This window comes from Pieris rapae, chromosome 11 (assembly GCF_905147795.1).
Source record: "Pieris rapae chromosome 11, ilPieRapa1.1, whole genome shotgun sequence".
NCBI classification, from domain to species: domain Eukaryota; kingdom Metazoa; phylum Arthropoda; class Insecta; order Lepidoptera; family Pieridae; genus Pieris; species Pieris rapae.
The window spans coordinates 2,422,018-2,437,976 of record NC_059519.1 but is presented as its reverse complement, the minus strand read 5'-3'; the positions used below and the strand labels follow the sequence as shown (position 1 = coordinate 2,437,976).

At 31.7% G+C, this 15,959-nt stretch overlaps 1 protein-coding gene across 1 annotated transcript; it reads right to left on the bottom strand.

Annotated features, from left to right (window-relative positions):
* Nucleotides 1–3,187: 3,187 nt before the first annotated feature.
* Nucleotides 3,188–10,144, bottom strand: LOC110996891 (zinc carboxypeptidase-like). The gene is made up of 9 exons (XM_022264772.2): nt 9,969–10,144; nt 9,017–9,147; nt 8,483–8,561; nt 8,049–8,214; nt 6,913–7,073; nt 6,379–6,466; nt 5,537–5,739; nt 5,143–5,230; nt 3,188–3,509 (listed from the first exon to the last, which is right to left on the bottom strand). The coding sequence occupies exons 1-9, from the start codon at nt 10,116–10,118 to the stop codon at nt 3,325–3,327; spliced, it is 1,251 nt and encodes a 416-aa protein (XP_022120464.2). The 5' UTR covers nt 10,119–10,144; the 3' UTR covers nt 3,188–3,324.
* Nucleotides 10,145–15,959: the final 5,815 nt, after the last annotated feature.

The following is a 15,959-nucleotide window of genomic DNA, read 5'->3' as shown; positions in this document are numbered from 1 at the left end:
CCGCGAGTGATTGTGCTATTATTAGTACATAGGTACATAATTATACAATATGACATACGCCATTTTGATATTTTTTTTATTATCCTGAAACGCTTGATGGCGAAAGTTTTTGGTAGCTGGATTTGATCATGTTATTTACGGCATAATACTAATTTTTATATTTATTAAAAAATCTAGTGTGATGTATATGATTTTAATGAAATTAAACTTCTTTATATATAGTTTAATGTGTCCCACATATGCAAGCAGATAACATCAAGATCGATCCATTTATAATGTAGAAATAGCAAAAAACACATGAAAAAAATAATAATATTATTCGATACAATTTATTAAGGAAACTGTAAAATTCTGTTTTCCTTATTACCTTCCTGCACAAAAATGCAGCACTATATTTGAAAAATAGCATTTGCATATTCGAATATTTTCAACAATAATTAATATGAAGTTTTCGAGAAAAAATTATGTTATTATTAAAACAAAATTGATTAAAAAATCATATTCGAATATATTAAGCAACTAGCGACCCGCCCCGACTTCGCACGGGTTTAATGCTGATACTAAATACACTACAGAAAATCTGTGAACGTTGTATATAAAAATGTGGGTTATCCATAAGAGATAGACATATACCATCACGGACTTTTCTGTAGACTTTTTCAATGTGTACAATACTTAGTGCATTATTTTGATAAAACTCGTAGGGTTCAGCCTGCGTTTGCAATGTAAGCGGAACAAATGTAATTATTTACGACAACACATTAGAAACCTCAAAAATAACAGTACTTCTCCACTATTTAATGGATGTTATTTTACATATGTACCTTCCTCTTGAATCACTCTATCTATTAAAAAAAACCGCATCAAAATCCGTTGCATAATTTCAAAGAAATTAAAAAATTTTGACTCCATAACGACGCCATGATTGAGTAAAAACGAAATCAGACAAGTGTTAGAGGTGATTTTGTTAATTATTTGTAAGTGTAGGAATTTGAATTATATTGTGTTTTCAGTGAGAGCCAACCATTTAAATTATACTGAAGGATATAAATCCATTAGTATAATTTCAATGGTAGGCTATGTATATACAAGTTTAGGGTTTTTCATTTAAACATCATATACTTAGATCGAATCAAGTCCACGATGCGTAATATTTGTAAGAGCTCGCTCTTAACCACTAAACTAAGACACCCCAAAACCTTGTCTATAGATTACTAATATTAGTCGTGAACTATGGAAATCCGTAAAGGCATAACTTGGCGCCAGACAAAACTTGAATAGAAGTTTCGGAGTGAGCCATGACGCTGCACTGAGAATGTAAATATATTTTGCTTGTAACAATAATCTACGAACGAAAATAGAGGTAAGATATACGTTGCTACGATAGTTATTTGGATGGGTACCCATGATTATATAACGTAGTTAACGTGAAGTTATTGGCCGATTGATTTTCCTACGTTTTTATTAATCATTCATTTCTATATATCTCTTATATCATTTAGAGTAAAGTAAGTAAGAGTGAAAGTATGAAGTCCTTATTTAGTTTTTATTTATTTTTAATGCAAACGAGAAGGAGCTGCCCATGGACACTCACACTGCCAGAAAAACTTTCCGATCGTTTAGGAATTGCTACGGTCTTCTACGTCGCATTGGTTTGGAAATGCTTTGGTGGGTAGCGGGTTCCAAATCAAGCAGGATCCTCCTTCACCACGACAATGCATCAGCGCACTCCTCAAAGCGATTGGCAGGTCTATGGCAGGTGTCGAGATAATTATTCATCCGCCATACTGTCCTGTACTGACCTGACCTGGCGCGCTGCGACTTTTAAGACTAACTTTAAGGCCTAAGATAATATTCGAGGTGTTCACTTTACAAGCCCTGAAGGTGCGGTGAAAGCGTACGCAATGCCATAGATAAGACCTCTATGGAAGAATGTGTCCACTGTTTTTCTCAGTGGTTCCATCGACTGCGATGATGTGTAGAGAGGAACGGAGATTATTTCGAAAAACAATAAAAGCAACTTTCTACATCAAGCCGTTTTTATAATGTAAAATTAGATTAATTTATTGTATATTTAACTTTTTTTTGACGTTCATAAGTGTACATTATGTTACAATTATTATGTTGTGAATAAATTATTTTTGACTTTGACTTTAATTTTCTAAACATTTTCAGTGTTACCTAGGTATATACTCGGTCTTCTGTGGCTGGTATACGCAGACTTTTAGTTCTAAGATATTCTTGATTCTTCTCGATATTTTACTTCACCATGCGATACATTCATTAAAAAATCAGTAGACAGGCGGTTCACACGTTCGCACTACTTCAAATATATATATATATATATATATAGATATATAAAAGCCAAGATATATAAAAAGAAATTTGTCACTCTATTGTCAAATTCCCTAATAAGAAGTAACATAAATACTCTTCAATTAACAACATTTATGATATTTATTCAAGCACAAATAATACTCGAAACATCTGTTTTGTCTCCCTTAAGAGGTTTTGTAATATACAATACGTGAACCAAAGCGTAATTGTAGCACTTTCACACAAATCTTCTTGTTTATCTCTACAAATATATTCAAATTATACGTTAAATAAAACCTATATTATATTTTTTATTTCACTCTCATAAATAAATTCAAATTCAAATTTGAATTTGAATTTGAAAATAGTTCACATGTACTTAATTAACTGTTAATACTAATATGCTTATAGTGACTTTATGGAGTTTTTCATCGCGTTGTGCGTGTTTATCCGGAGAATTATTATTAGAACGCCTTACATGGATAATAATTGTCGCCGTGGTGCAGGTTAGAGCTTAGGCGTAAAAGAGAATAACTCTACAGAGGAGAGCAGAGGAAACCGGTAGGAGGTACATAAGGTCTCAAATTATGTTATGTTATATTTCCGCCATGGACATTCTCAATGACAGAGGGCTTGCAAGTGCGTTGCCGACCTTAAATTGGTATTCTCTTTTCTTGAAGGACTTAGAAATCGAATTCAGAAATATGTATGTCATCTTCCGAAAATAATAAAAATCTAGGAAGCCTAAGGTCGCCTGGAAGATATCGCTTGCTAGCGAAAAGTTCGCCCTTTGCATGCTTATATTTATTATGTATTATGCTATTTATTTTTCTATAAAAATAACGAAGTGTAAATAAATAAAACATTCATAGTTCTCTATCATAAATGATTTTTTAATATAATTATTTCTCAGGTGAATTATGCATCGTTGATGATATTTAGTAAATAAATGAGTAAAATTTTATTTTTAATTTTGTTGTTTTTCTATAATTTTGTTCATGCAATGTACTAATAATATCCAAGTTCTTTCGCACCATCGGCGAGACCCAGCATCATCTGTACAACTTCATCACCCTGCTCTGGTATTCTCTCTGGAGGCCAGTGGAACGAAGAGCCCCTCAACTCATATGTGTACACTAAAGGAGTTTTAAGGGCATATCGCACCCAGTCCATACTGCCACCCGATGCTTTATCTGAAATAAATTACAAAAGATTTTTGTGATCTGATCGAATTAACATTTATTTCAAATTACACATCATTTATAATGCTATATCTACAAAGCTATCTTTTATAAAATATGTGACAAATAAAATGTTAAAAAGAATATTGATTCTTTTTAACATTTTATTTTATTTTATTATATTTAATATAATTTACTATTTATTAATTTTTATATTGATAAAAATTAATAAATAGTAAATTAAAACAAATTTAAAAAGTTTGGTCCCTCTGGCTGTATTCGAATTTGTTCCCTTCAAGTTTCCAGGCGGTAATTAAAGATTTAAGTTGGTGCCTGGAAGATTGTACCCGCGATCCCAGAGCTGGTTCTATCCTCGCTCCACGCATCAGTATCGCAATACATCGAGGGAATACTGCCAGTCTTAACGTACATTGCCACAGAGACCAAACATTGTAAATTTGTTTTCATCTTCTATTTATTTTTCTGTTATAATTACGGAAAAATGATGAAATTAGTAAATATTGTATATATTTTTCGTCAAAAATATATTGATATTTTGAATGTAAAACATAGAAAATCCTAAAGCTGCTCTAATTCATAACATTAGTGCTTCAAGAGTTTTACAGCAACGAGAAATTGACATTTTGAAGTTTCTTTATTATACATTTAGAACTAGTTGACCTCATGATTGGTTCCAAAGTAACAAACTAATTAACTAACCTTGGTACCAAAACCGTCTTTCGACCCCTAAGATCGTTAGAGTAATACTTTAAGTTGTGGTATAAAGTTAAGAATAACACTCTCAAACAAAAGTTATGTAATAACATCCAAAATACACAAAAACAATTTCAAACAATTCTGGATCTAAATTGTAGGATACCACAGAATCAGACTGTAGATTAAGATAAATTTACTTGAAATTAAGGCTTAGTGTGTTTTTAGATTAAGAAACAATGTATTTATGAATTCAAATACAGAATTAAATTAATTAAGACGGCTGACATTTCTACTATTAGTATAAATCTTGGATAGATGCTGGAGCATGAGAGCTGATCTGTATTATTTCAAAACTCATTTTAAAAATACACTTTGGAGACAAGCATATTACAAATAAGAGGATTATATTAAAGATATGTCTGGAAACATGCTGGTCCTGTTCCATAAGAAAATCAAACTAGACAAAATCAAGTGGCTGCTAATCTAGTTATTTAGACTTTGACGTAACTCACACGTCGTTTGGCTTTTAATTATTTGATTTTATTAACGTACTAGTGACCCGCCCCAGCTTCGCACGGGTGCAATGCTGATGAAACGTAGGTTTTTATTATGTATTGTTATATACGCGTTCGATCGCTGCTTAATAAACTGTAATGGGCTGTATAGATCTATATTAAATGAACAATGTATTCAAGGTATTTAATTGGTTAAAGATTAATGCTGTATTGGTTAAAATCGCTTCGAATATTAGCCATTATTTGTCGTAAAAAGTAAATGTAAAAAACCGCATCAAAATCCGGTGCGTAGTTTCAAAGATTTAAGCATACAAAAGGACATAGGGACAGAGAAAGCGACTTTCTTTTATAATATGTAGTGATAAAGAATAATCTATAGTAATCTCCATTTAAATTGTTAAGGGCTCACTTACACAAAGTTTCCGCGGCTGTGCCGGGGCCGTCGTATTTTTCGCCATTAACTCGACTGCCATATTCGATAGAACGCTGACCAATTTGGACCTGTAATTATTAATTTCGTCATTTTTATCATCTTGCATCTTCTTTTTCTTTTTTTGACGTTTATAAGTGTACATTATGTTACCTATATGAATAAATGATTTTTGATTTGTATTGATTTATTTTAAGTACTGTCTTTCTGCCTTTGTGTGAAACGCTTAAACTTATAAGCTCCTACAAGTTTGATCATATTTGAACACGCAAAACTCGTAACGTAACGTAAGCTTGGTTGCGATATATTTTCTTAAAACACAGCGAGATGATTATATTAAAAATTGTACCAACTACAGGGGAGGGCAATCAACTTACCAAATCATCATAATTATCAACATGTTCCTCAGAATCGGAATAAGGCAGTAGTAACAGCGAGGCATACGAATGAAAAGCAACATAGAACAGCAAGTTGTCTATGGACGAGATATATTTCGAGAGAGTTCTTGTTTCAATTTCCGAAAACGGCTTGGAGCCGGCATAAAGTTGATAATCACACGGACGAGTCGATGCTGAATGTTCTGGAAATTACATCTTTTGTTAACGTTGAAAAAAAAAATGTATATGATTCATCTCTTTCTATCAAATTGTTAACGTAACGTATTGGAGTAAAAAGAGACAAATCTAATGTTCTCATAATAGTGATAGGTTTTATGAATAAATTTGTAATTAAAATCGCGGAAAGATTTATAGTAAAAAAAATATTTTGTAGCGAAGTTAATTAAGTTAGTTGGTGTTTAGCTAAGTTATAAGCCTGTTTAAAAAATTAATGAAACTGATACGAGCATTATCGTCCCGCTTTCATGGACAATTAGTAAATATTATATATGTATATAATATGAATGAGTTAAAAAATCCCAACTATTTTAAATATTTCATGGAACGGAAATTTCTTTGTATTGTGTCGATTTAAATAGGTACTTCTCAACAATATTACAACAAAGGGTGTAAAGAGATACATAATGGTTATATGTTGCATGCCTAATAGGTGACCAAACTTCAATTGAGCTGGTTCACTTCTTCCATACATTTCGCATGTAATTGCAAACAATTATTTATAAATAAATGTTAAAAGACTACTTAATCTACGTCTAATAGTGCAAAAGTATAGATAAAAAAGAAATGACGAAATGATCAGAACATAATATAGAACAACTTACGGCCCCAATTGTAGTCCCAGTTCCTATTGGGATCAGCCCCACGGCAGCCATTTGATGATACAGATCGTGTCTTTCTCCAATATCTATCCTGGAAAACAAGATTTTCTAATTATGAGAATATCATTTGTTTTATAAATAAATTTATGTACACAATCAACATTGCCTCAGTAATTTACTCAGTACGAGCATAAGCACTTTGAATAAGGTGATAATTACGTATTGAAATACAGCTGGTTTCACAAAGAGTTGGTGCGAAGCAGAATGTGCCTAAAAAAGCGCAGTATGCTGTAATGCCAGGCGTCGAAACGAAAAGAATTTTCTGCATTCTACCTGCTTGCTCTCACCTGATACATCAACGCCAGACATTCAGATAATGGCTGAGGCTTTAAGAAGCATGTCTTCAAATAATGGCAATACGAGTAAGGGATTCTTGTTAGCGGTGTTTATTACAAAGGTTTTCATATATTCCATTTATATCAGACGGAGTCGCTAACAAGTGTTTCAAGTCTAATCCGTACCAAACATATTACTCACAACATTGTAACTGTAGTGGTATCCATCAGGATTAACTGTGGGAAAGATCCTCCAATCGAACTGATCTCGCAGCCTCCTTATATCCGGGTCGCGGCTTGTTAGTAATTGATTGATGAAGTAAGTTGTCGTTGCGGGCGCTATCCACTCGCGAGCGTGAATCCCTGAGGGAAAATTTTACTAGTTTCTGTAATTTATTTGGACGTGTTCAACACACTCGTTGGTTGAGGACATTAGTTACCTTTCTTCTCTTTCAAGTACATTAGGTCTTTAGAAGCAATTTGTGTATATTATAATCAGGAAATATAGTACGGGTGATCACATAGCTGGTGTTTTCCTCACTCATAGAATAAGAATCGCAATACAGCGAGGAAAGACTGCCAGCGTTAAAAAGTAAACTTACTAAATTTGTTCAACTTTTTTTTTAATTTTTTTAGAATTATTATTATGTAGGCTAAGGATACTTATACTGTATATTTGATTGTTATGACTACTTATAAACAACTTATATGTATTTAATTATAATAAAAACATTTGTATAATATTTTACTGACTCTGAAAGCCTAAATGAACAACACATGGATGGTGAAAATATTTCCTAAAGATTTTAAACTACAAACGTTTTATGATTGAAGTTACACAAAAGCATTCTGCTGAATTCCTAACTACATATTACGGGTTACTTAATACTCAAAGTTAGTAGTAAATTACTCTAAAATATTACATGATACACTAGTAAAGGGAAAGGAGAAAAATATTCTTACTACTTCTATACTGAATTTGTTTTAGAAAACTAAGGCCTTCAGAGTTAAAAAAAAATAGAGTGAAGGATTTAAAAATTGCGATAGAAACAGAACAAACAACAGTAAAATTACGGGAATAGAATGAAATGCACGTTTATTCCTTCGACAAAACATAACCGACATGGTCAAATGGCTCATGGCATTGTCATTTAAACGCAACCGTTAGAAAATTATAAAAGAAGACAGGAGTTTATGAATTTTCTTTTACTTCCCTGAAACTATCTGCAGCTCAAAAACGCAAAAACATTTTGTTAGATATTTCAACAAAACGAGCAATTTTGCCACATCCAAAAATTTACGTGCTCGAAATCTACATAAGTAAAAGATCTTTCTTACCTGATTCAATGAAAAATACAGGTTTTCCGGTTTCCCTCTGTCCGTTTTCATAAGGCGTATTAATTCTTAATCCTAATATTTTTCGTCCTTCGTAACTTTTGCCAGCTATAATCAACTCTGTCCATTCGGGGTTGGCTTTTGTTGTATTCAAGATATACTGGTGGATCTGTATAAATATTTGTTGATTAAATTTAACTTTATATAGTAATTTATAATTGTTATTTACTCTATACAACACGCGTGCATAAGTGTGTGGGTGCATGTGAGTGAGTGAATTAATGAGTAATATAAATCTAATTAAGTTTGCTCCAATAAAAAAAAACTATATATTTATAATAATAATAGTACCACAATTAAACCTTCTAATTAATGTAGTAAATTGTCTTTAGTGCAGTACCCTCATACACATAGCAGTATAACATTTTTATACTTACATCATTTACATCATAATATGCATTCCATGAAAACTTATTTATGCGCCGACGCGTATTTCCTTTTTCTAATCGGATTATTCTACGAAAAAATGTTTATGAATTTTGTATTCTATTCTATTTATATATTCGTTGTATTAAACAAAACATTCAGCTTATAACGATGATTGATCAAATAAATTAACAAAATCAGTAATCTACAGGGACTAAAGTATGGGGACATAAATAACAGTCGAAATAATCAAAGGCCGGTCACGAAATCAAGAGCCCTCTGGAATTAAGTTACCATGGGCAGCGGTATCACTTAACATCAGGTGAGATATCTGTACTATAGACAAAAACTGTCCCTTGATGAGGGCGATGCGCTCAATGTCTCCTCATCATCATCACCACCACCAAAAACCAATGAAGAGAGCTGGTTAACAGCCTGTTCAGTTACAAGTTTATAAGCGTTGGAAGAATAGGATGTGGAACATATAAAAATTATCACAAAATCTTGATTAATTTTCATTTAAGTATTTTATGTTAAACACTTACTCGGATATATCATCGTGTAGAACTTTTACTTTCAAGTTTTCCTTTTTTACAGCGTCATTAAATAATTTTACTAAGTGAGGTGAAAGAATAACTTCTGTTTTGTTAAGTGATTCCGAATGTACTAGATTTTCCTGTAATTACAAAAAAAAAAATATTAATATTGCTGACGTAACATAATAGGTGAGATTTGGGCCTTAAATTTCTATATCCGTTTCATGATCATACGTCAAACTAATAGGCAAGTTGGTGATTAACCTCCTAACACACTCAGTCGACTTTTGGGTGTAAGGCAAGTCCTCACGATGAGCGAAATATGAATACGCAGATAGACAGAAAGTATTTAATTATTTATTTATTAGTAGAAAGTATTTATTTAAAGACTAGGTACACAGCCGGGGATCCAACCTACGACCTCAAATATGAAAGTCGCTCGCTGACGCTACTAGGTCTTCAGTGTCCAAAACAATAAAATAATAATAATTATTAATAATCGAGTGTCATACCGATAGTTATAGGTGCATCAGAAATAGTGGCTAAAAGTATCACTAAATACATTCAATGTTTTGAGTTGAGTTAAAGTTTTTGAGAATAGTTATACCTCTATAGACATAACCGTTCTCAACTGTCTTAAAACGTACTTGGCGATACAATATTAACAACATGACAGGACACAACTAATACATAGACTAAAACAAATTGGGAGCTTGAGTGCCTTTTTATTTGAGGTTCTTAAGATGAGGTACTGACGATACACTGGCTGTGCCCTGGGCAGTTTTTATAATAATAATTAAATACAAAATCTGCCTATGATAGTAAAAAATATGCCGTTTTAATCGTTATATTTATTTTTTGAGTTCTTAAAAATTATTTATTAATACTGTTTATCACTAAACTGTAATGTTAAATATCCAGTTTTTTGTAAAATAAAACTATTTTAATATTAAATACTTACGTCTATATTGAGCATGAATTTTCTTAAATTCTCCAGTCCCTCTCTACTTCCGGTTAATTCGTAGTATTTATAATCTTTATAATCTCTATATTTGTCCACATAAACGGCATGAGAAAAATATAGAAAATGGAGAAAAAATAGCAGTAACATTTTGACTGAAGATAATGAAGTGGAAATTTTTACTTATATTTATTACTTACACATGTATTACAATAGTACTTGAATTATGTTTGTTATGTGTTAAGGTATGTACACACTTGTTTTAAAATAATATATTTTGTGAGTCAAGCTATCTGCTCATTGCCTTTTCTTGGACAATTAACAACTACAGGGAATCAAAACACGAGTCCTCCTGGTTTACATAAAAGGCGAATTTGCTACCTTATCCTTATTTTTCATCCAGTCAAAGAAGACAAGATAGAGCCACAAAGAGGTATATATATATATATATATATACAGCGTAAGCTGTAATTGAGCGGAGTAAAAAAAGTCATGAACAAAAATATTTGCGAAAAGCTAGGGGAAGTTTTTACCAGTTAAGAGGAGGTTCGAAATAAAACGGGCATTTATATGTATGGTTAACACAAAAAATATTATAATTTCAATTGCGAATGCGAAAGACAATTCAGTCGGAAATCAAATCTGGGACTTTCAACTTTCGTAAAAGTGTTTTTAAAGTTTTAAGTTCATACGTAATCATTTACCGTCAAATGCGATTTTGAGATATGGAAGTCATACTTAGACCTACTTCGCCGCCTACGTCGAGAAGCCTACTCAAATAGTAAAAAATGTATTACTTATAACTCTTAAGTTAGGCTAGATGGGGCCGTTCAAGTAGGTAATACATTAGCAGATTAACTAAAATTTATCCAAAAGTCAGCAATAGTAAGAATGCTCTGAAAGATAATACTAAAAAAAGTACGTAAACGTATTTTTTTTGTAGGAATTCTGGAAAACCAATTTCGTTTTCAAACATAGATAATGTGGGGGTGAAATGTGTAAAAAGGTAAATAATTACTGTTGACGAAATGCATGACAAATAAGAAAATCAAAACCCTTCTCCCATGAACGGCCCCTTTGTGCAGAAAAAAGAACGCTATTTATTTCAAAACAGACAACACAAACCGGGTACCAATACACTGTTAACAAATATTTAAACTGCAAATAAAATATATTTTTGTTTGTCGATACTAAGCACATACGCAAACATTGCAAACATCCCAAGTATGTCTGACGGCCACTGCGGGTGCTCAACATAAACTGATAAAATGGTTTTGTTTTAATCGTATTTTTTCATACAAATTGCTTTTCCAATGACATCATAAATATTTAAATACGCCATTTAAGTCGCACAATTACAACTTTGTATCTTAATTTAGATGGGTGAATTTGTCTATATTTTTTTGTAGGTCAATATAATCAAAGGGTATAATCATATCAAAGGTATAATAATAGGATGTCTTAGTAAAGACGTGTATTAAAAAATTGAGATATACAGTATTCGTCTAAGTATTTTTTTTTTAGTTTTATCTTTGGTTTCAACGCAATTATCATAGAAATGCTTAAGAGGCCAATCACCTACGTGCCTTTAAAAGAACGGTGAAATTAAGAATAAGCGAAAGAATGAACGAGTTAATACATCATTATTTTTAATAAATTGACAATAAGCATACGCACTGCCGTAGAAATATTAACAAACCCTAACGAATGAAGTTGGTTTAACAATTTTGTCGTTAAAAGGAAAGTAAGATGTTGGTACATATTCCTTTTGTTTTGTTTGACTTTAAACAAATTCCTTGAAACTTCACAGACGTTGAAAGTTTTGGCTTAGCTTTACAGGCCATTAATTCTATTACTTTACAAATGTATAATCTATTGTATTAAAACGTACCTACTACCTTTTTATACATTACCGATTTTCCCAAATTTTTTTTGCATTCTTAAAAACTACTACCCCTACGGTTGTTGGCTAGATAAGGTAACGTTAGTTTGATTCCCGGTGAGATAATAAAATTATCAACCAAAAACTACACACTTACGTATCTGCCTCATGATCCGGATAACTAATATTTATTTATTTCATCTTATTTATCAACATTTTAATGAATTCATCATTCGGTACTGCACACAGAAAACATATATTAATGGCAAGTGGCATCGGGCGGCCCTATCTACCAGGCAACCCTAGTTAGATAAACAGATATACCAAGAATAGAGTGCATAAAATACAATAATGTATTAGATCAATCATTATAAGAATATAACCCAATATTAATTTTCTTGCTCACATATCTCTGCGTTTACTAAAGTAATAAGGACGTAACATTGGGCCATTACACGATAGACCCGGAATTATAACCTTGATATTAAACATCTAAACCTCACGAAAATATAATAGAAAACGTGACAATAAAATTAATTCGATTGTTACAAAGGGCTGTGATCCAATTCCCGCTATTCCTATTCGGAGGCACGTAGCCGCGGACTGCTCGTGAAAATCCTAATAAAACTGTGGTTTTAACAAAAAAATTGCATAATCATAGTAAACAAGGGTCCTTTCTTAAAAGGCCGGCAACGCACTCGCGAGCCCTCTGGTATTGAGAGTGTCCATGGGCGGCGGTATCACTTAACATCAGGTGAGCCTCCTGCCCGTTTGCTACCTGTTCTATAAAAAAAAGACACACACAATTAATCGTCTTATGTTTTTCGTTATCAGAAACATGTAAAGAAATATTTATGTATGTACATTACGCATTTGGATAGCAATTCTCATCCTTTTTTCATCATCTTCGATCGCACATTGTTTGAATCTTCCAACAACGAACGAACATTCTCAACGTTATAATTTCTATAGCAATCGATCTAAATCTTAATAGTTGTCTACTGAATATTTTAATATTACAAAGCTGACAAATCCAATATAAAACAGTTATGAGAATATTTCAGTACGGTTGATAATGACATCACGAATAAAGCACTCCGCTGTTTCCATAAGATATTTCCATAATATTTTTCTTTTACGCGATATTTTTTGTTTTATTTCACGCTCGGGAGATGCTTGATTCAAATTGCTACGCGACGAATTTTTACGTTTCGTGTAAGCAAATTTTTGTTTTATTTAAGTTTCCTAGTATAGCCATAATTTTTGGATTAACAGACAAATTAGTTATACTAATCATTAAGTACACGTTATAATTAATACAACAAATAAATTAAAAATATGTTCATATTTCTTATAGATCTTACAATATTTTTAACATAACATAACCTTTTCTATCAAAATATTTTATTTATTTATTAATACTTCATTGCAATGGAGGACAACTGACGGCCATATCGCTTTCGGGCGATCTCTACCACTGTGCGAATTTTTTTTACAGATAACGTGAGCGTAAGAAATGCAAAACTACAAACATACGTATTCGTTCATTATTTATTCGTTAAGAGTACATATGTATGTGTTTAGCGATTTGTATAAAACATAGGACTCGAACGATGTTGATGTACGTGACGTAAAACGTTTTTTATTGATTTTATATCGATCGAAAGTATCAGCCTAACGATATGGTCACCCTATTCCTTCATTAGACAGAACATTTTCTCTTTATAATTACAGTAGATATAAAATTGTGCTAAGTCTGTTTATAGTCGTTGTGATGACTTTGTATGGGACAAGGATGAATAATTTATTTCATTGTAATACGCTTAAGGCCTAACTCCATTAGCAGGAACTAAAGCCGATATTTTACATGATAATGAGTACGAATGATACTCATTATCATGTAAAGGATAATTGTTGTAAGTTAGTATGCCACGACATCTTTCTCTCTCCACTCTCTTGCCTCCGCAATCTTCCAGCCATTTTAAAGCCAACAGGCATCGCTAGAGACGATGGCATGCGACCGGATGGGAAGTCTTTGATTCCTTGGAGGATGGGAATTGCTTTGGTATTAGATGCTAATTGGGTGGAGATGCCCCGTCTTACCTTCTTACTCTGACAATTACAAAAGCTGGCGAGTCTTCAGAGCAAGCGGAAAATAATAAAAGGCTCTCAAGTATAAAAGTCTTTCTTTAAAGTTTTTTCCCTTTTCTAATTATTATTAATACTACGTAGGTTCAGAATATTGCAATTATGTAGTTAGAAAATAATATTAACATGATTACTAATTATTTATAATTGAAACCTGTGTGAGATAAGATTTATTATGAAAAATCATAATAAAAATACAATCTATCAATATATAACTATGAAAATTTACCGCGAAATATTATACTGTATGTTGAACGGATAACCACATTCGGATATAGTATTTAATCACTTATAAATTATAAAACTCTTTGAAATCTGTATTAATCTTACAAATTAACAAATTTGCACTTGAATCTCTAGCACAACCTGCCATCAATTTCTTAACTTTAAACCAAGTCAATAGTAAAGTTTACAAGCGCTTGCCCAGTAATAATAATAATTTATTATATTATAACACATAGTCGTATTCTCTGCTTCTAAAGTTTTATTTTCTCACTTTCATCTCTTTTCGATATATTTAATTGTAATATTATTTGGGATATAATAGTCTATTATCTTATTATATACTCTAATATAACATTTATTTATTAATTTCCTTATTTCCTATTTTACAGTAACTTAATACTAATATAATAGAAAACTAAATTTTAAATATAATACAAACATGACAAGTAAAAAACTTAAAACCTAAACCATTTTATAAATAATTATAAAATAATGCAATTCTTGTGAACAACATTTACCGTTCCTCTCATTTTTTATATTTCAATATGTAATCTGTATATTTTGTATATATATACATACAAAATATATATATATAGATGGATGTAGTATGGATTTCTAAACTTTACCATTGGATCGATGTAGCTCGTTCTATAACCTTAAGTTACAACTGTTATAGTTGCATTTTGAATAAAAAAGCAAAAACTTGAAAAGATATTTAATACGATAATAAAAAGTAATACATTTTTAAATAATGCTTACAATTTTCATTTCGAAACTTCCTTTTAAACATTAACTCGCCTCCGGTGTATTGCGGAACAATGTCGAATTTCCGATTGTGGTACATCAAACGATTGTTATCCTTTGAACTCATCTAAAAGTGTATTTTTCATTTAGGTCATAAATTCGTATTCTAATAATGCGGCGAGTTATTTGTCATAATATAAACACAATGAGCTAATGGTAGTGATTAAAGCACATGTCGAATTGTAAACCTCTATCGATATTCTTATTTTATAATTATGTTAATAAAATATGAATATCTGGCGATAATAATATAGATTTATTTTATTTTACAAGAATAGAACACAAGATAATAGCAGTATGTAATAGAACCATTTTAAATATTTTGCTTTCTGTAAACAAAGGTAATGAATAGGTATTTTTTGACATTTTATTATGAAGTAAAGTTATAAATTGGTAAGGATAGTTAATAAAGGTTTTAGTCATAGGAATGTCTCTTTAGACGTATTAGTTTATATTGCGGTTTTCTGCCCGTGGCCAATCTCATGACCTCAATGTATAACATGATAAAGTGAGACCAATCGCTACTGAAACTATCTGCTCAGTGCGCCCATTATTGGGAATGCTCGGGTCTTCCAAAAAAGTAATTAATCCGACAATTTAATTTGAATATGTCAAAGACAAACTCTTCGCGCCTCTTTCTCATATTTCCTCATATCCTCTTAGGTGAGGTAGAATCATCAATATCAATATATTGATAAAACCCAGAAACATTACCGTATTACGCAGATAATTCGACTTCATAAGAGGCACATAGAACAATCTTGTCGTATAAGGGGCCTCCCAAGATCCTTAGAGAAATAAACGACAGCATATATATCTGAAAATACATAATTACAAAAAGAATTTAAAAAGAACTCTTAGTAGTCCTTACTATTCGATACTATATTATCATAGTATTGGGCTTGGTCCCTTACTTCAACGTTCACAAGCTC

Coding starts and splice junctions, on each gene's coding strand:
- LOC110996891 (XM_022264772.2), bottom strand. CDS start 10,118: ATGTTACTGCTATTTTTTCTCCATTTTCTATATTTTTCTCATGCCGTT. Junction 9,148..9,968: donor AATTCATGCTCAATATAGAC/GTAAGTATTTAA, acceptor TTGTAATTACAG/GAAAATCTAGTACATTCGGA. Junction 6,467..6,912: donor ACCACTACAGTTACAATGTT/GTGAGTAATATG, acceptor CTTGTTTTCCAG/GATAGATATTGGAGAAAGAC.